Source organism: Xiphias gladius, chromosome 22 (assembly GCF_016859285.1).
Source record: "Xiphias gladius isolate SHS-SW01 ecotype Sanya breed wild chromosome 22, ASM1685928v1, whole genome shotgun sequence".
Classification (NCBI taxonomy): domain Eukaryota; kingdom Metazoa; phylum Chordata; class Actinopteri; order Istiophoriformes; family Xiphiidae; genus Xiphias; species Xiphias gladius.
In genome coordinates, this window is record NC_053421.1 from 19,587,279 (window position 1) to 19,607,140 (window position 19,862).

Genomic DNA, 19,862 nt, shown 5'->3' on the forward strand with positions numbered 1-19,862 from the left:
GCTCACGAATAAATATCTACTGGTACTTTTTTTGTTTTCGTTTTACTTCTGTGGCTTAATTACAAGACATATTTATCTACAAACTCCTATAACCACTCATCTACAAACCAGTGGTATAGCGTGCACTCATACTGACGACAAGCAGAAGACAAACACTATTACACCAATAACTATTATTTTTTTTGTTATCTGTAATAATTAAATACGGTAAAATAAGTTTTTGTTCTGGTTTCCCGTATTTACATCCAGTATTTGGTCTTGGTGACTTTTTTTATCAGGGCATGAAAAGATGCCAGAGTATGAAAAAGGTCCAACTATACAACTCATTCCCCCTTTTCCATACATTTTTCTCCCCTCCAGGTGTATCTGAGCAAGCCGGCTGTGTGTCCTCAGGGTCTCTACGAGCTCATGTTGAGCTGCTGGAACAGAGACTGCAAGCTCCGCCCTTCCTTTGCCTACATCCACTCCTTCCTCACTGAGGACGCCATGAACATGGTGTAAAGAGCGAATTAGAGAAACTCAAGAAGAATGGCAACGTTAAAGAGCGGAAAAGTCCCATGCGTTTACGCATTCTTGCTACAGTGGGAAGGTGTCTGAATCAGTGTGGTGGCGGTGCTGCACAGCAGATGCAGATAAGAGGGGAAAGTGGGTTGCTTGCTTTTATATTTTGTACTTTTTGGGGGGGATGGGGCTGAGACACCGCTGGCTCGGTTTATTTCTACTTCAGACTCCAACCCCAAAGGCAAAACTAACCGCAGCTTTAGATAGGTAACAGTCTGAGCTACATTTCAGTGGTTGGTGGCGGGTACAGTCTGCATAGGAACTTTCTCACCTTCTCAGATACTTAACATACAAAGACGGTTTATGTGACTGGTGGATGGTTTATGTGGATGAAGTGCTGTAGAGTTCAAAATACAGGAAGCTGCAGACGCTAAACAGCAGAAAATGCTTTAAACCATGACCATAGCAAGCTGGGGAAAGAACAGTTATTAAGTTTCATGAAGTTCTCTGTATTCAACATCTCAAATGCTGCATGCAGGGTAACAGGTTAAGGTGCACATGCACTGTGAAGTCTGTGGCTGCACATGACACACAAAGCTCTCTGAACAGAACAGATGTTCAGAGATAAAACTGCCTACACAGGGATTGTCTTAGTATTTATAGTATGTATAGCCTACTCTACATGTTTAAATTGGTTTAATTCCGTAAGATTAATTTCTCTCAGACACAAACAGGTCTAAGAAAAGATCTTAACACTCAGACATAGCTGATGGCTAACTTGGCAGTATAGACCCCTTGGATGATAGGAGAACTTACCATGTTTGTTGACCCATCATCAGTCCTTTATCTCAGCCCCAAAACCTTACATAATGACCCACATCCACAGCTCTAAGTCTAAGTTAGTGTGGAGTGATGTGAAATGATGTGGACCAGACAACAACAGCCCCCTCTCTTCAGTGTGATCACGTCAAGTTTGCTCTCAACCACCGACGCCCATTGTCAAAGTGTTAGAGGCATTTGAACCCCATCAATAAGCCACAGGAAAAAAAAAAAAAAAAAACTGTATCCCTGGTGCCAAATAGACTTCTCAAACTTGGAAGAAAAAGACACAGAGGAGGCAAATCTGCTGCTGCCGACTGAGATGTGACCCGTAAACTGGAACAGCTTTTCCAAGCAGGGAGACAATGTTGCCACCCGGGACAGTGGACGGGACATCTTTAGATGCGCCTGCTCAGGTGTTTTGGCAAATTTTTTTTTTTTTGTATCTGGCTTTGACCCAGACACAAAAGATAGATGTAAAATTCCACAACCAGCTGCACTTTAAGTCCTACATGCGTATCCCCCCGAGCCATGATGAATCTCTTCTCTTTGAGGGGCCTGATATGATATGATTCCTCTCGGTGTGGATTCTGATGCATTTTACCTGCAGTGATTTTAAGATATTTGCCAAGGGAGATCAAAATGCATCGCAGATGTATTTTATAAGGACATAATCTGTTTGCCTTTTTAAATCATCTCCGACAAGGTATTGCCAAACCATTAGATGTAAAATATTATTTAAAAAATGGAATGGCACCATCAGCTCATCTCATTTTAAATGTATGGAAACCTTTTGTTCTGAAACTCTGTGTGTTGAGAAATGTTCACTCATCCAAATGCATTACTGTATTTTAAAAACCCAGTTATGGCATTGCTCAAACAGGGAATGCTGGTACAGGGAGTACTGACTTTTAGTGTGAATGTCAACATCAACCTCTGCATTATCCCATGTTTAGTACATTAAGCTGACCGCGGTAGAATCAATGCATCTACCTTACTGATTTGTATAGCACTGTAAATTAGTCCTGAGATGATCAAGATTATCAAGTACTACATGTTTACTGATTATGAATGGTTGTGCCATTTGAGTCATTTTTGATACACTGTAGTTCTGCTAAACCCATATTTTTTTATATATACTGTATGTACTTAGACACTCCTTGATGTCTGATTTCATCCTTTTGTGTCTTTGAAGTTGAACGTCATAGTATGTACATATTTTAAGGACAAAATTTCCTTTACTAATATATAGAAAGCTCTTTTGTCAAATTTGGGGTCTTCTGTATCGCTGTAGAACGCTTGCTACCTTGATGCTATTGTAATTCATTGTGTTGTCTATTTTTGTAGATGTTTTAATAAAGTTAACCTTTTCAAATAAATAAAGATGGGCTCTAGGGCTGCTACTAATGATCGGTTTCATTTTTGATTAACCTGCCAATTGTTTGGTCTATAAAAATATTAGGTGAAAAAACAGTGAGCAACAGGTTTCAGTGATTAAGCCATATTTTATTGTCTTAGAACATTTCACTACATACAAATCTTTACTATTTGACACTATAACCACTTCTTGGGTTACTTTAAAAGACATACAGCAACACATTTTTAAAGAAAAGTAAAAGATTAGTCACAAGAACATATAAAAGGAGTAGAGACTGTTTTGGTTTTCATCTACAGCAATGGCTAATGGCTTATGATTAGTTATCATATATAAGGAATTATTCCCTGATAGATTAAGTGATAAGCTTAACTAGAGAAGTCAACTTGACTTGGCTGTTTTGGAGTTTTAACCAGGCACTTGTTGGTAACAAAGTGCTAAGGCTTGGTAGCTGGAAAACTTTGGACAGTTGGTGAGGCATCTGAAGAAAGAGGAAACACTGCCCCCGGGCTCCCAATCAGAGGTACTGGGCTGTCATCAAAAACCTCCTACACCTACAAGACCTAAAAATCACCCTCAAATTGTAATGGAAAAATCAGTACAATGAATAAAAAAGACAGCAAAAATCATACTATCTCCCATGTTGCAATTTAAACTCAAGGCAGCAAAAACATCATTAGTTGGTTAGTTAGTGATGGTCCTTCTGTACTTTTGCAATATAAAGGTCACCACTCCAGAGGACACTGCAGCAAAAGTCAAAAACTGTTTTCTTCCACATCAACATACTTTCAGCTCATACTTGCATACTTTCGACTGGCTTCCATTATCCACTTCCTTTCCCTTCATTCTGAAGCACAAAGAAAATCCTTCCACTTGCAGTGCAACTGATATTATTTTGGGCCCAGTAATGTAATCGGTTACAACCAAGAGACCTGTGGAGTAAACTAGAGCCACCCCAGGTCTGTCTGTCTTTTTATGATCACCACAAAGCTAGGTAGTGTTAAATAAATAGTATAAAACTATGATGATAGTATCAATACGCCCACTCCCAAAAGTGTGAGGAGATGCTGTGATAAAAAGACCTCAACAGCATTCATTAAATTGAAAGGCACAGAAAAGAAAAAATCCTTTTCTTCTACATTAAAAAGTAAAAAAAAAAAGAACAGTTTATTGACCCAGTCCCTATACAGGGATAATGAGGCATTTTATAGTAAGAAGGTAAAAACTTGCATACTGATGGTCAAGTATAAAAAGACTGACAGGAATTTTTACTTCTACTATCACTGGCTAAAGTGGGCTGATGTTTTTGTCTCCTCCAGGCAGACTAAGTAGCTTCATCAACAATCGAATCCCAGAAAACACAACAGCTCAGATCAGGGACATGAAAAAGAAACGACATTAAGGTGGAAGAAAAATTCCCATCCCTTTTAGATGGAGGAGGAACCGGCAAGAGAGACACACAAGTGAAATGCATGCACACAGACAATCGGACAGGGCTACGCTGTTGCCGATGTCATTACAGTGGTTGTCGGCACAAGGTGGAGATTTGGAGCTCTTAGTCTGGCTATTGGTGACACCTCTCCTGATTACTTCTATTCTCCCTCTCTTCTTAACGCACAAGGGTGGTCCTTGCTCCAGTCTGTGAAGAAACATTGAGATAGTTACCACCTGCACCTGTCATTCAGCCTCATACATTATCTATCCATCTCTTGCACACATCTCCAGTGTACCTGGGAAATATTGACTCCGGTAAGTTTCTCCACAGTGGTTGGCAGCCTGGTCATGATATCTAGCACCTCTCCGGCCAGTTTGGCTGCTCCCACTTCTGAGCTGCCACTGGAAACCATGGTTACCTTGTGGGCTTCCGACAGTGGCTTGCTAATCTCCTCTGCCATCTGCAGGACAAACAAAAAAAACTGAAGTCAACACTTTGAAGAGGATATTCTTTCTTAAGTGTGAAAAAGGAAAGGTTAAACTTAACAAGTGCTTTGGATTTTTTATGAATAAAAACTGTGAAGAGATCGCCAAAAATGGCACTTCCACAATAAAACCAGCTCCTTTTCTTGAACTGAAAAAAAATTATCAAGATAATGGCAGTCAAAGTACTTCAATAAATTGTGAGAAGATTTTTTATTCTCTAAATATCAAATTAAGCCTCACACAAGGTTTAAAAATCACACAAAAAAATTATTTAAAAAAATATTTCAAATTAAAAATGAATAGAGCTGAAAGAATGTACTGTTGACTAATGACCTAAAACTCATTCAGAATACAATGAAACCAATACAGAGGGTGCTATGTCATAAAGCCATGCTATGAAGGACAAGTCTACAGATAATAAAAAACCCAAAGTTGACAATGCAAGCAACACTAAGCAAAATGGTCCTGATAATCGCATAGCATTTAATCGTACATCTCTAACATTATTTATCCATCATTCCTTCATCCACCCATGACAGTTAGACTGACCAGTGGCAGTTTCTCCAGCAGCATGTCCACCATGGCTCCTTCTTTGTACTGCTTGAAGGCCTCCGCCTTCTTGGCCATCTGCTCAGCCTCAGCACGGCCCTTAGCCTCCAGGGCAAAAGCCTCTGCCTCACCCTTCATCTACAAGCACACATAAATTACAGTTAAGCGTACAATAGAAGGGCACAAGACTATCAGTCCTGACCATGGTGATGTTTGGCGAGAGTGAAAAGAATGAAGGATACAAATGACATAATTCAACACAGGGAGTAGATAGTTGCAATATGATCATTTACCTATCAGATGAGAAAAGGAGGAAATATTTGTAACACTTCCCATGAAGAGTAATAAGAAGTGTGAAAGAAAGAAAAAAATAAAGGAAATGTGGCAGTACTCACTCTGATGGACTCAGCCTCGGCCTCAGCCTCCATAATGAGCTGCAGGCTGCAGGAGAGAAGAGAGACTGAGCTTCATTGTACAGATGCACACTCTTGCGAATGCAAATTGTTCAAATCTCTTCAGAACCCCACGAGACAACAGTATTATGCTCTTGTACTCACCGCTGAGCCTCGGCCAGCTTCTCCAGTCGGTATTTCTCTGCTTCTGCAGGCTTCTTGACTTTGGCCTCCAGCTCCATCTCCTTACGGATGATCTCCTGCTCCTGCAGAGTAATCTGCTGTGTCCTCTCCACCACCTGAACCTGCATCGTCTCCTCCTCAATGCGCTGCTTTGTCTTGGCCACCTGATGAGGGAAGCAGAAGAAAAAGGGAAATTCAGATCAAATATTATCTACAATATGACTTAATGGTAAAAACTGGACCAGCCAGTCTAATCAAAACCTTTGGAGAAGGTGTGGTCAAGCTGAAACAGACTGGCAAGACCTAGGCCAAAAATTCACCAGCATAACAAAAACATAGCAAACTTAAAGCATTTCAAAAGAAATACCCAGAGCGTGGTCCTAGAGGATCAGTTCATGAACAGATGACTGTACCTGAAGCTGATAGGCCATTTCTGACTCAGCCTTCTTGGTGTTGACCTCAGCATCATAGGCGGCCTTCTTCAGCTCGTAGTCTCTCTGGGATTTTGCCATCTCAATTTCATTCTCGTACTGAGCAGACACCTTCACTTGCATCGCATGGGCTTCCTGTAAATCAACAGTAGCGGGACATAAACAGAAAGTTTTTTGTACTGCTTTTCAAATGATGGAGCATTCTTGTTTTCAGGTTAACCATATGAACAAATAGGAAGAATGACAAAAAGGAAGAACGAAGAAAGAGGGTATTTTACCCGGATGACAGCATCCCGTTTATACTGAGCCTCTCCAATCCTGGCATCCTTCTGGACCTGGGCTGTTCTGGCTTTACCCAGGGAATTAAGGTAGTCCTGCGAGAGCAAGAGACAGACACAGACAGACAGGGAAACAGTGACAGTCAACTCTGAGACAACACAGTTTGATCAATAAAAAGGAAGGTAGTGCATTAGACAAACATAAACAAGAGATGCTGTGGATACCACGGAAGCACTTATAGCCTAGACCTAAGTCATCACTAATGCACAGAGGAGTTGGCCAGTTGAGTCAGAAACAGTCAAGTCAATATCAATCACATAAGTGCTTCACTGTTACAGAGGAAATCATCCCAAGCTAAAATCTTTTCGAATAAAAAAAAGATGTGGGTTTACAGTGACACTACAGATTCCTGCTGCTCCAGTAACTAGTGTTCAGTATGGTGCTTTGATCATCTGAATTTTGTCATTAGTATCAGAGGAAAATGAACCCAAACGGATATAAAGTACCTGATCATCATGAACATCTTTGAGCGTGTAGCTGACAACACCTATTCCCATGTTGACCAAGTCAGAGGAGGCCACCTTAAAGACCTGCTCGGAGAACTTCTTACGGTCCTGGTAGATCTCCTGCGCTCACAGATAGATACATTCATTAAAGGCATTATAAACAGTATATAGCTTTACTATGTGGTTAATTTTGTGATGAATCATAAACAAAATACCTCTGAACCATTTTTATGGGTGGAAATTGTCAAGCAAATCTATTTGCGAATGTCAGTACACTAACCTCCACAGTCAAATGGGCAATAATGGCTCTCTGGTGTCCCTCTAGTGTTTCAAGTGCAATCTGGGCAACCTCAGCCTCAGACTTGCCCATAAACATTTGGCAGGCAGTGGCCAACATCTCCTTGTTCTGGCCCTGGATCTTCACCTACATAAAGACAGATAAAGAAAATGTGAAACATCAGTAGCTTTTAACAAGTGGCAATGGCAAGGTTGGACTCAGATAGAACATGAAATGAATGGTTCTCAACAGGAACACAAATCTGGCTTTATCTGATTTTAAGTTCACAATTTAATAAGCTAAGTTAGTAGCAAAAAAAAAATTAAGAAGCCACAACCAGATGTTTTGATCTCTCTATTCTATTCTGTCAAAAAATGCAAATAACCAAAAACTCATTTTAATTCTTTCCCAATGGTGGCGTCCCATTGACCCTGTCCATCCAGTCTGGGACCCTTTTCAAGTGTCATCTAATGGTAAATTGAACTGAATCCGAACGCTGTGAGTTTATACATTGTGTTGATGAGACTTTTGCTCTGCAAATGTATTTGTACTTAATTTAATTTTCTTGTGTTTCTGTATTTTGTATTTCTAACTTAATCCCATAGTAGTTACTTGTTCCAATTCATTATTATGTCAGTCATACAGTGAGCCCCATGCCTGTATGTACAACAGTCTATTTCTGTAGATGCATGTTGATTTTAGATAGACCTCCTTCCCTGCCTTTTGGTGTCTATGCAAAATAGTCACCAAAAGGCACAGCTTTTTGACTCATGTTAGTAAAAACCTTACAGCATTTCAGTCATACACTTCTCAAAGCATACCTGTGCAATGCCGGTGACAGAGATAGGGACACCATGGCGGGTGTAGACTTTGTCACTCTTAACATTCAGAGTCAGGGTGTTGAGGGTGATTCTGTGGAGAAATGGCATAATATAAAAGGAAGGGTGGAATGGATGAAATTTAATAGGACAGAACAAGAATGAAAATTCAGACAGAGGAAATTAAATCAGCAGCCCCACTTAAGACCAGCTGCCCAATAACTGTTTGTCTGTTATGTCATCGCTTATTTCCTTATTTGTTCACCAAGGCAGGCAGCTATGTTCTACTTATATATAACAGAAAAGGCAAACAGAGACTGAAAAGAGGATCACCTCTGGATCTGCTGAATACATGGGAATACAAACACTCTTCCTCCAGCAATCATAAGAGGAGGAGAACGGCCAAAGCCTGGAGATAAAGAGAAGAGGGGAGAAAACAAAGCATAAACATTAAACTACCATCCAAGCTAGTTACTCATGTCGAGCAGCTGGCACAGGACATAGTTCAACTTGCAAAATTATTTTACAACAATGTGAGCAAACATTTCCTTCATAACAGTTTGAGCCTACATAATACAGCAAGACGGAAAATCCATAGTTTACTTCAAATTGACAATAAGTGTTTCTCAATCTCATCTTATTACAAAATGTGATGATTATATCATTCAGATGACATGTGTAATGGTCCACTGGACACAGAACTGGTCTCCTTTTACTACATACTTACAATGACACATTAGGGTCATTCTGGGTCAAATCAGATAAAGCTGTTGCAGCACCGTCTCAGATTTTGTTCAAACCATGTATATATCATGAATGGGTCCCAAAACCAAAGCCTGTAAAGAACATGTTTTTTGTATTACCAACCATTAAAAGCCTGTACTGCATGCCATTTTATTTTATAGGGCCCTAGATTTGGAAAAAATTTCTAAATGAGAGTGATATTAAGGGTTCTACAAACCCACATGTTTGTACCAATATAATATCATTCATTATTTTATTTTTTCTGCAAATAAAATCTTTTATTGATTTTGTGCCAATATTTGAGGTCTCTACCACTAATCGACATGAACATATTATAAATAAAACAAACAGTAGTAGCATATTTTGGTCGCTTTCATAGAAGCAAAATGGTATGTGGGGTAGCAAGAAGGAATATAAAAAATGTACATGGACATTGCTTGATGTATGGTAATTAAGGGTACAAAATAATATCTTTCAAGATATTAATGCCCAAACATGGTTTCCCAGATAAAGCGTTTTTGAGAGTGTAAAAATTCGAAAATTTCAAGGGCCAAAGAAATATAAAAACACTGGAACTGAACAGAAAACATTTTTTACATCCATTAGTTTTGGAACCCAAACACTATATAGACAAACTCTGAGCAAAATCTGAGACGGTGCTACAACCTCTTTCCTGGATTCTGTCTGATTTGACAAGGAATAACTCATTACAGAGTGTAGTACAAAGACGTGCTGTAGTTTGGAAGAAAAATACATCATCCTGGAACCCGGAATGATTTATTACCCAACAGGAAATGTTCTGGGTCTCCTAATAGCCTGTGTTATGGTGAGAAATAATCACGCAACCATGAGATAACGGCAATAGAAATCAAGCAAATATCTCACCAGACACCACCATGGCTTCATTGGGTCCACACGTGTAGAACATCTTGATTCCTGATTTGGGGGGGGGGGGGGGGGATACAAGACCTTGTCAAAGTATGAACATTAATTCCTTTAGCTAAAAAAAAAAAAAAAAAAAAAAAAAAAAAAAAAAAAAAAAAAAGACAGCATCATGTGTATCCTTAGATTTCACTAGAGTGTATTTGGAAATACACTGGGAAAAACCAACGTAATAGATATGTGAAACTAAATAGGACACCAAAAGAAAATATTTATTTCTCCGGTGTAGTAAACATGCACTACTTTCTACACAGCCCACTGTTTACCTCCACTGAAGTTAAATTCAAAAACATTTTTTTATGGCAGTAACAAACAACATTTTCTGGGGTTTGGGATGACCTTAAATGCACCCCAAATTGATGGCACCACTATTAAATAAGACTGACATTAACATCCACATATTTGTTTATATTTAAACATCGTAATCTCAAGAGTTTGTTACTGTATCCAAGTATTGTTTGGATGTAAAGGTAGGTAAGTGCATGGTAGTAAATCACACATAACCTATAATTGACACATGTCTATGTCAATCATTCAAGCCTAAGCTTCACAGATATTTTCACGGTGAACATTAATACCCGCCCTCCAGTCGCAAGGTAGGACAGTCTGGTTGTTGCGCAAAAAACCTAACAAGCAATATGTTGTTGAATAGTGAGAGCTGCAAAAACACCTTAGGTGATCCAAGAATAACGTCAGACATACAGTATTTTACATTTAAAACCGAATAACAGTCTGCAAACAAAGCACGCTCGCATGCTAAAGTTAGCTAGCTAGCTGTTAAAAGGCAACGCAATCGGGTGTGTGCCGATTACGTTAAAACGTCTGTGGCAAACGGCAGTCCCATGTTGAAACTACAGCTACTAACTACATCCAAACGATGGGACAAATCGAACAGATCACGCCGTTCAACTTACTGATATCCGAGCAATATCCAAAAAGCCTTTATAGAATAAATCCAGGCGAGTTTTCTGTTGCCAAGGTCGGGCAAAGCCGTTAAGAGGAATGGCAAAAATGTCTGTTTGGAGATGAAAACGTCCACTGACCACGCCCATCCTCACTACAACGATGACGTCTGTTTGACACCACCTAGCGGTCGATAGTGAAAACTGCACCTCCGCCGTTTAAGGCCATGTAATCAAGTCTGCTCGCACTATCTATCAATCAATCTATCTATCTATCTGTGTCAATTTAAACAATAAAAAGAAGTGCTCCGATCCATTACTTATGTAGAAGTACTAGCACAACAATTTAAACATACTCAATTGCAGGTAAAGGTGCTAGATTTAAAATTTTACCAGTCCGTACTACATTTTTCTATGTGACCTTAGGTTGCTAATACTAATGCATCAATGCTTAAGCAGCATTTTGTTCTTGTAGCTGGTTGAGGTTTAACTTCTTTATATACGGTAAGGCATTTTAATCCAGTGGTTCCTAATTTGGGGGTCATGCCCTTTCCTAAGGGTCACAAGATAAATTGGAGGGGTTGCGAAATGATTAAGAAGAAAAACAAGCCGCCACCTTTTTTTTCAAGACTTCCCAAGCCAAAAAGGTTTGGAAAGACTGGTTGAATCCTTAAAATGTGATGTATTCAATAGGTTTATAAATCTCGATTTAAAAACTAACTAATAACAGTATTTCTCACATAAATGAAGTGGAGTATAAAGTACAATATTTCCTTTTGTAATATAGTGGAGCAGAAGTATAAAGTAGCATTTAATTGAAATAATTGTAAGTACCTCAAAATTGTACTTTAAGTACTGTTCTCACTTTCCAGCATGGACAATAAATATATGGTAACCATTAAATTAATTTTGAGGACTGAAAAGTCTGATTTGAGCAGTTTGAGGTGGCATGTTGATTTCCATTGACCTTGGTCTCCCTTGAATTTCCCAAGGCATCAGTTGGGAGCTAGCTCAGCAAAGTCTGTAGACCTGCCTGACCCTATATTCCTACATAATAAGTTCTACTGCTTAGTTGTGCGTTGAATGTATGATTTAAAACAGAGGATACGGCATGTAGCAGACAGAAAACAATACGATGCAAAACACATGATAACAAAACTGGAATGGTGATAGGTTTGGTTTTGAAACCATACGTTACTTGTCTGATATAAAATCTCAAACTTCACCCATCAATGTTTACCTAGAAAAAAAAAGGTACATAGCTTATGTTGTATATGACTGATGCACTAAAATGACAGCAACATATTATTAGTCACTAATGGATCTCAAGAATACTCCTCCTCATGATTGATGACTCTACTGGAATAATGTATCCAGTATATGCAAGTCATCATGCATTATACATTTAGATATGACAGTAATAATGTGCACAATAGAAACTGAGTCTTACATTACTATTAGACTAAGTGGTACAGCTTTACTGATAAAGGTGCACCACGTAAATGGAAAATGTCTTCAGTGTGGAAATTGTGATGGTAGTAAAAAGCAACACAGATTTAAACATGCTTTCTTTTCATGTCAGGCTTTTCGTAATGACCACCTCTAGTGGTAAAATACACCAAGTTAAGTAAAATATATATTTAGTTGAAGTAGTTCTAGCAAAATGTAATATCAAGAATGATGTAAAATGTAAAATCCAACTAGACTATTTCATTTATTTCAAAATAAAAATCCCCCAGTAGCAGAGGTTAGTTCATAGTCTATAATCCACTGTTAAAACCCTAATCTGATCGTTATACAGACATGGATGGCTTTGGATTTGCTCCTGTTTTTCCTCACTGTCTGATGGGAGCTGGGAGCAGGGGCCTGGCTTAACCATCCCTTCCACTCTGGCGTCAGCCATCTACCCCAGGCTCTTTACAACAGGCGTGGCGGTTCCTGGAGAAGGGAAGATATCTCCTTCTCCATTTTTGTCCAGGTCACTGAGTCAAGGATGGGTGAGGTTTTTCCTCAAGGCCTATTCCATCAGTTTTGAAGGCCTTGTTAGCAGTTGTCTGAGTATATCAGCAAGTTGTATCCTAAACTTCAAATATCTGAAACATGTTCCTTTTATCAAATCTTTGGTTTGTGCTGATCACAGAGTTGTAGCTAATTGCCACATCTGTAGGTAATAATCCTACTCTTACAGAACAGCATTGTTTCTTGGAGGCCCGGGACATTAAAGGGTAACTTTTATGCTGATTAATACATACATACATGTATATGCAAACAACTTTATTATAAGGCTGTGCCAGCTCACTTTTGCAGAGAATATTATGTACTGCTGTTTCCAAGGTCAAGAATAAATGTCAGCTTTTAAGAAATGTGGCCAAGAGGTCATTAAAAATTCCCAGAAAAAACAACAACAAATTTTGAACATCAAAATTGTCATCCACTACAACTGGTCAAACAGCATCTGCAGATGAAGATTTGATTTCAATTTATTGTCAGATTTCTCTGAAATGTGTCTTGCATCACAAAACGTACACTATTTCACATAACAAAACACATTTAGCCAGCCAGCAAAACAAACACTACGAAGAAAGCTGGATCACCAGCCGCTTCCTTTTACCTATTTCATGTGTTTTATTTAAATTCACCAACACTCAGAAAACTTGGAGCGAGGTGTTATTCTTCCAGCATAGGAGTTTTATTTTCATTATCTATTTATTAGTCTGACAGGTCATTTATAAATAATTAATCAGGTATAAAGTACCCAAAGATATTCAGTTTACTGTCATAGATATTCACAAATATTTATATTTAAGAAGCTTGAACTTATGAAATAAAAAAAGGCTTAAATTATCCATTAATAATCGAAATTTCCAATCAGTTCTTTCAGCTCTAGAGTACTGGATGGAAATAATACAGTATAGTGGGAATCAGCCCCTCAAGCGGTTAATCTGGCACCGACTACTTACAGAGCATATCATGTCAGAAATAATGACTAAGCAGCTGCATTGCAGACAGTTCCATCCCCCTTTTTCACATTCAGTGCTTAGCCTACACAGCTACACAAGTCTTAAACGAAAAAAGCAGGGTGTTCGGATGCGATGCACCACAACCAGGAGTAACATGACTCCAGGTCTAGTGACTTAACAGTTTGTCAGACTAAGGAACATGAGGGAATCATCCAACCTTGTGTAAATATGTTAAAAAAAAAAAAAAAAAAAACGCTCAAGAACAGCTGCTGATTGGACCTTGTGGTGAGAACATATAACCCCAGGTATTTCCAAACAATGCCAAAGGACCCTGAGAAGAGGGGCTTTAGCTGACTGACCCCATCTGGTCTAAAAATATTCTGCTATCTGCCCTCTTTGCAGGGATAGTTACAATAAAGGGAGGGGTGCAGGATCGCTGATTTATCACTCTCCTCTCATATCTGAAACAAAAAAAAAAAACCTGTATTACATCTTTCTGGGTGTTTCTGGACACCAGCCGGTAAAATTCTGGCCCATCTTTCTATGTAATTTCCACTCCCCGATCTGCAGCAGTGCCCCTCCTCCTCCCGTCTCCGGGTCGGTCGTCTCAGCCAATCCCCGTAAAACGGCAGCTGGGTCCGGGGTCTGGCCACGCCCTCTCCCCCCCCCTGCCCCAGCCTCGTTCTGGAAACGCTCCAACATTATAAATCCATTGTCCGGCACGCTCACACACAGTCTGCGGTGGGTTCCTAGTGTTCGCCAAGTAACGTCCCTGCTCGTCGTCTTTCAACATTAGCAGTCACAATGAGGGAAATCGTGCACATCCAGGCCGGCCAGTGCGGTAACCAGATCGGTGCCAAGGTAAGAAGATTTGAAAGAAAAAAAAATTTGTTAAGAATTTATTTATGCTTTTACAAAATGATGTTTTTGTGTCACTGTCACGCCCCAGACTCATTATCCAGGACATACTGGTTAGACTTATTTTAAAAAGCCTTAATGTAGCCGATTTTTTTTTATATGTATAAAGACAAAGGATTCCTTTTGTCTCTTTGTGCATAAATAAAAAAAAAAAACAATTTCTGTCATACATATTGTATCTTTTGTGTATTTCAACACATCATAAATCAGAAAAAACCTCGCTCATCAATAGGAAAAAGCCACTGTTGGAGTTCATTTTCGTGCTTTTCTGTCTGAATCTTGTGCACTGCGGTAACTGGTAGGTGGGTGTGGAGCAGCGGACCGTGCTCGCTCGCATTGAAATAACGGCATAACGGGGCTCTTGTGTCTCGACGGGTTTTGTTCAGACAACACCGGGCGTGTCTGCGTCTCAACGCCGTGGATCCATCTGACCTCAAGACATTGTCTGTGGGAAAAGAGAGGGGGGAAAAAATCAGCCTATTCTTCCCTTGTCAGAGCCCTTCAGTCAGTGGAGTCCGCACTCGGGTTTCTTTGTCTTGCACAGGCAAGATATGACTGGTATTTCAGACAAAGAGTGGGAGCTTGGGACGGGAGGCCTAGTTATTTTTCCCCAAATGGCTGATGGATCAATAGTCCATATTGATTAGATTTTTATTTCTGCGGGCTGCGGATGCAGACTGCCGTTACAGCTGGTGAGAAAGCAGGGGGGCAGTGGAAAGGGTGTGGCATGGATAATTGGTAAAGAATTCCTCCCTTTAAAAAGACCATCTACTGAGAGACATCATCAGTGCCTTTAAGATTTAAATGCCCGCACTGATTTTTCTTTCGTCATTTCTACATCATTTTAAAGCATTTTAAACTCTATTTTACCAAATAGAGCCCCACAGACGTGCCTCTCAAGTCGGCCTACAATACATCAGTACATCACCCACCCAGTCTTGGAGTCCACTAACAATTCCAGTCTGCTACAATGCATTTCGTCTTGGCCCATTATTATCAGTCTTACTATCTCCTTTTGTTTTACAACTAATCATTTGCTACAGGGAGCATATGTTTAAGTGTGACCGCTCAAACTCAAGCAGGAATCTTGCCCTGGTATTCAAATATAGTTTGGAGACGACATGAACAATGGCCCATATTTTACAGGATAAATCATTATCGCCGTGATGCTCTGCTAACAGAGATTTTAATGTCTAGTGAAGCAGGGGCTGTCTTTGTAATCAATGTCTTTCCTCTCCTAACCAAATTATGGGCAGGGTGGGGGAGGAATGGAGGAAACAGCTGATGCACAGTGGGTGAAGTCACTGGGTTCTCAATTGACTCAGTGTGCAAATGCTGTCAATGTCTTGGCAGGAAAGCTTTAGGATATAAACACAATGTATAACAATCATATATATTTTTATGGAATTTTTTTAGCAGTCGCACCAAAGAATGCCAACTGCAGTAAATGATGTGTAGGTATAGCCTTACGGAACTGGACTCAATGCAGGAAATTTATCTCCATCTCCCTTTTGTAAATCATGGAATATAATTTTTGTTTTGTACTCGTCCAACGTGGTGTTAAAATAACTACTGGTGGCCCAGCAATGAGGATCACCATTCGTTTCCATTCCCCTAGGACCCATTGAATCAGATGTCCAGTGGATATGATTGACAGAACTGCTGAAGGGCTACATTGTGGTGAATTAGGTCAGGGTGTGGCATTGCTCTCTTGCTTATTGTCCTCATTCTTTCACTATGATTATTTTCAGTCTTGACTGATAGCCATCTATCGCGTCGCTGTCAAATGTTCGTCATTTTCTCAGTCTTTCAGCTGTTCCTTTTTGGCTCTTTGTTCTTCACTGTCCTGCTGCGCTGTGATCTCCCTCATATTAAGGTCACTTGGTCGTTTTTGTTTTACATGGTCTTATTTAAATGTCACGATACTTATTTCACAGCGGACTCTCAATCTCTTAAGTACTGAGCCGCAATACAGCCTGCTTATCCAGATTACTCAAAATCCTCCTATTGCTGCTGTTAGCAGAAAATCACAGGCTCAATGACCAAAAAAAAAGAAAAATGTCTGAGTTGGAAGATATCATAAAAATATGTGCATTCAAATGGTTGCCTTTTTATGCAACAGTCACACCCACATTGGATTTAATGCATACACCACCTTAAAGATCTGAGTGTGGTCTTTAAGAGTGAACACGACATGATTACAGATCTGAAGACAATCTGTGTCTTCAGTGCACCGTGACTGCCTGCAAATGGAGTTTATTTTCAGTTTTGCCTGCGGAGTGATCTGTAGCTCCTTTGTGCTCTCTCCTTTGCATTTTACATCTGAAAGAGCCGCATTCTGCTAAGTCGTCAGTCAGCGACTATGGAAATATTAACAGCTGCGTTGTATGCAATGGGTTTAGATATGGTTTGGTGAAAGGGGAAAAATCTTGTCATTTTCATCAGAGTCCAAAAATGCAAACTCCCACTGCTGTTTTTCTCATTTAAAGTCCGAAGTCCCATAAACCACATTGCTAATGGATAGATGCATATTTTTTTGCAAGTAACTGACATGTGATACCCTCCATTTTCTGTCTGCAGTTCTGGGAAGTGATCAGCGATGAGCACGGCATCGATCCCACAGGGACTTACCACGGAGACAGTGACTTGCAGCTTGACAGGATCAGTGTTTACTATAATGAGGCCACAGGTTAGCTGCTTTTCTATCAAATGATTTATCCATTAAGGATATATTGCATGTACATATTTTCAGTTTTGCCATTTCCTTCTGAAATATGACATTAGACATGCTATTACTTTCTCACGTCTCCTGTCATGCATTGATTTTCTCACATTAAATATCCAGTGTAACATCCAAGACTGCAGTTTCCCGCATTATTGAGCTGGTATGCTTTCTCCCCTTTTCTTTATTTCCCTCTTTCTCCATCTTCTCTCATTCTCTTTCTTGCGGAGGAGGTAAATATGTGCCTCGGGCCATTTTGGTGGACTTGGAGCCTGGCACCATGGACTCTGTGAGGTCTGGACCCTTTGGGCAAATCTTCAGACCTGACAACTTTGTGTTCGGTGGGTGGAATAAAGACATTTCTTGTGTTACTGAATGACTAAAGCCTTTTATGAACTGGGGAAAAGAATGGCTCACCTGTATGTCACTGCTTCCTCTCCAGGTCAAAGCGGTGCTGGAAACAACTGGGCCAAGGGTCACTACACAGAAGGAGCTGAGTTGGTGGACTCAGTCCTGGATGTGGTCCGCAAAGAGTCAGAAAGCTGTGACTGTTTGCAGGGCTTCCAGCTCACCCACTCGCTTGGTGGTGGAACTGGATCCGGTATGGGAACCCTGCTCATCAGCAAGATCCGTGAGGAGTACCCCGATCGTATCATGAACACCTTCAGTGTGGTGCCTTCCCCCAAGGTAACATACTCTTGTAATATAGCAGGACAATTTTTAGTTTTTAATTTTAGTGTCTCTTGCCTCAAGTTTTCTTTCTAAGATCACGAGATTGAAGAAAGGCTCTGTGTGTTTTCTGTCCCTAGGTTTCCGACACAGTGGTTGAGCCTTACAATGCTACCCTGTCAGTCCACCAGCTTGTAGAAAACACAGATGAAACCTACTGCATTGACAACGAAGCTCTTTACGACATCTGCTTCCGCACTCTCAAACTGACCACACCCACCTACGGAGACCTTAACCACCTGGTGTCTGCTACCATGAGTGGGGTCACGACCTGCCTGCGTTTCCCTGGTCAGCTCAATGCTGATCTCCGAAAATTGGCTGTCAACATGGTGCCTTTCCCCCGTTTGCACTTCTTCATGCCTGGCTTTGCCCCCCTGACCAGCAGGGGCAGCCAGCAGTACCGTGCCCTCACAGTTCCAGAGCTCACCCAGCAGGTGTTCGATGCCAAGAATATGATGGCCGCATGCGACCCACGTCACGGCCGCTATCTGACTGTCGCCGCTGTGTTCCGTGGCCGCATGTCCATGAAGGAGGTTGACGAGCAGATGCTCAACGTGCAGAACAAGAACAGCAGTTACTTCGTCGAATGGATTCCCAACAACGTCAAAACCGCTGTCTGTGACATTCCACCCCGTGGCCTCAAGATGGCCGTCACTTTCATTGGCAACAGCACAGCCATCCAGGAGCTGTTCAAGCGCATCTCCGAGCAGTTCACAGCCATGTTCCGTCGTAAGGCCTTCTTGCACTGGTACACAGGTGAAGGTATGGATGAAATGGAGTTCACTGAAGCAGAGAGCAACATGAATGATCTGGTGTCTGAGTACCAGCAGTACCAGGATGCCACTGCTGAGGAAGAGGGTGAATTTGAGGAGGAGGCTGAAGAGGATGCTTGAAGATAAAAATGTGAAGGTCAAGACATCAATGCCAAAACGAAAAATAATCAAAAAGGAACGACCACAACAGTAACAAAGGAACCAACATAGTGTTAAGAGCATAACTAGAATCGAACTTTAGTGTACATTAGATATCCCTTGTCATTCACTGCGAATAAAGTTGTCAATAAAAACTTGTTTACCTTTCATGAATGGTTATGTATAAATTTTTCTCAGTTGTCTGGTAAAACATTAATTACAATTATGCCATTAAATTTCAATCACATTTCAAAACAATCACAATATAAAGGATTTGGTATCAAGGGGGATTTCCACAGATGGATAAAGGCTAACTTAGTTGAGATCAGCAGTTTCTGTAGTATACGGTTTTGATGCATTCATGTGCTGTTTCCTGCAGCAATTGCAAATATCAATGCATCATTCAATTTTGTTATATATAGATGAGTAAGTTCCATGTCTGTTCCATGAACATACCGATATAAAACAGTTTAGTAAACTCTACAAATTCTCAGTTCAGACCATAGATTGCATATTATAGACATGAAATAGGTCAGACATGGTTACTGGATATTATTTGGATATTACATAAGGTGTAGTATCTAGAGGTATTTATTCTCCACTGCTCCACAGGCATCATAATTGTTAAGGACCCATAACCAACTACCACATGGTAGAGTCAGACAATGTTTTTTCTCCACGCCAAGCCAGATTCCCACAACTATCCTGGTACTGGGCATGAGTCAGCCGTAAGAACATAGGCTCACTGCACCTTAGCAACATTCAGACGATCTATATAAACAATTTAAGAAAGTAGCAGGGTATTTGTTGGTTGAGCAAAAATAACATTCTACATATTTTGACCAACAGTATTGTATCTACTTAATTCTGATTGCTTAAAAATTTTTGGGACTCAACAATTAAAAACTATTTTACTCATTTATAGTTTAACGTAAACTTCTGGTTTTGCATTAAAATTTCCGTGGAGGTTGCTAATTCCCATAG

At 40.2% G+C, this 19,862-nt stretch overlaps 3 protein-coding genes across 7 annotated transcripts in view; 2 read left to right on the top strand and 1 right to left on the bottom strand.

The window, feature by feature from the left end:
* ddr1 (discoidin domain receptor tyrosine kinase 1) overlaps window positions 1-2,727 on the top strand; it is a 43,818-nt gene extending 41,091 nt beyond the window's left edge. For all 4 annotated transcript variants that reach the window (XM_040117487.1, XM_040117488.1, XM_040117491.1 and 1 more), the window contains one exon: window positions 361-2,727. In XM_040117487.1, coding sequence (XP_039973421.1) covers window positions 361-501 — 141 coding nt within the window. In that variant the 3' untranslated portion in view covers window positions 502-2,727. The remainder of the gene's footprint in view (window positions 1-360) is intronic.
* A 78-nt stretch (window positions 2,728-2,805) lies between these two features.
* Window positions 2,806-10,784, bottom strand: flot1b (flotillin 1b). The gene is made up of 13 exons (XM_040117584.1): window positions 10,651-10,784; window positions 9,680-9,730; window positions 8,384-8,459; window positions 8,054-8,144; window positions 7,236-7,379; window positions 6,956-7,075; window positions 6,449-6,544; window positions 6,153-6,305; window positions 5,722-5,903; window positions 5,560-5,605; window positions 5,165-5,302; window positions 4,426-4,590; window positions 2,806-4,334 (listed from the first exon to the last, which is right to left on the bottom strand). The coding sequence occupies exons 2-13, from the start codon at window positions 9,720-9,722 to the stop codon at window positions 4,305-4,307; spliced, it is 1,284 nt and encodes a 427-aa protein (XP_039973518.1). The 5' UTR covers window positions 9,723-9,730; window positions 10,651-10,784; the 3' UTR covers window positions 2,806-4,304.
* Window positions 10,301-19,048, top strand: tubb5 (tubulin, beta 5). 2 transcript variants are annotated; one of them, XM_040117576.1, is made up of 6 exons: window positions 10,301-10,332; window positions 14,169-14,459; window positions 17,097-17,205; window positions 17,469-17,579; window positions 17,681-17,925; window positions 18,048-19,048. In XM_040117576.1, exons 2-6 carry the CDS (start codon window positions 14,403-14,405, stop codon window positions 18,858-18,860), a joined length of 1,335 nt encoding a protein of 444 aa, XP_039973510.1. In that variant the 5' UTR covers window positions 10,301-10,332; window positions 14,169-14,402; the 3' UTR covers window positions 18,861-19,048. The 2 variants fall into 2 exon arrangements, with proteins under 2 accessions (XP_039973510.1, XP_039973511.1); XM_040117577.1 differs by having other exon boundaries at window positions 17,472-17,579.
* Window positions 19,049-19,862: the final 814 nt, after the last annotated feature.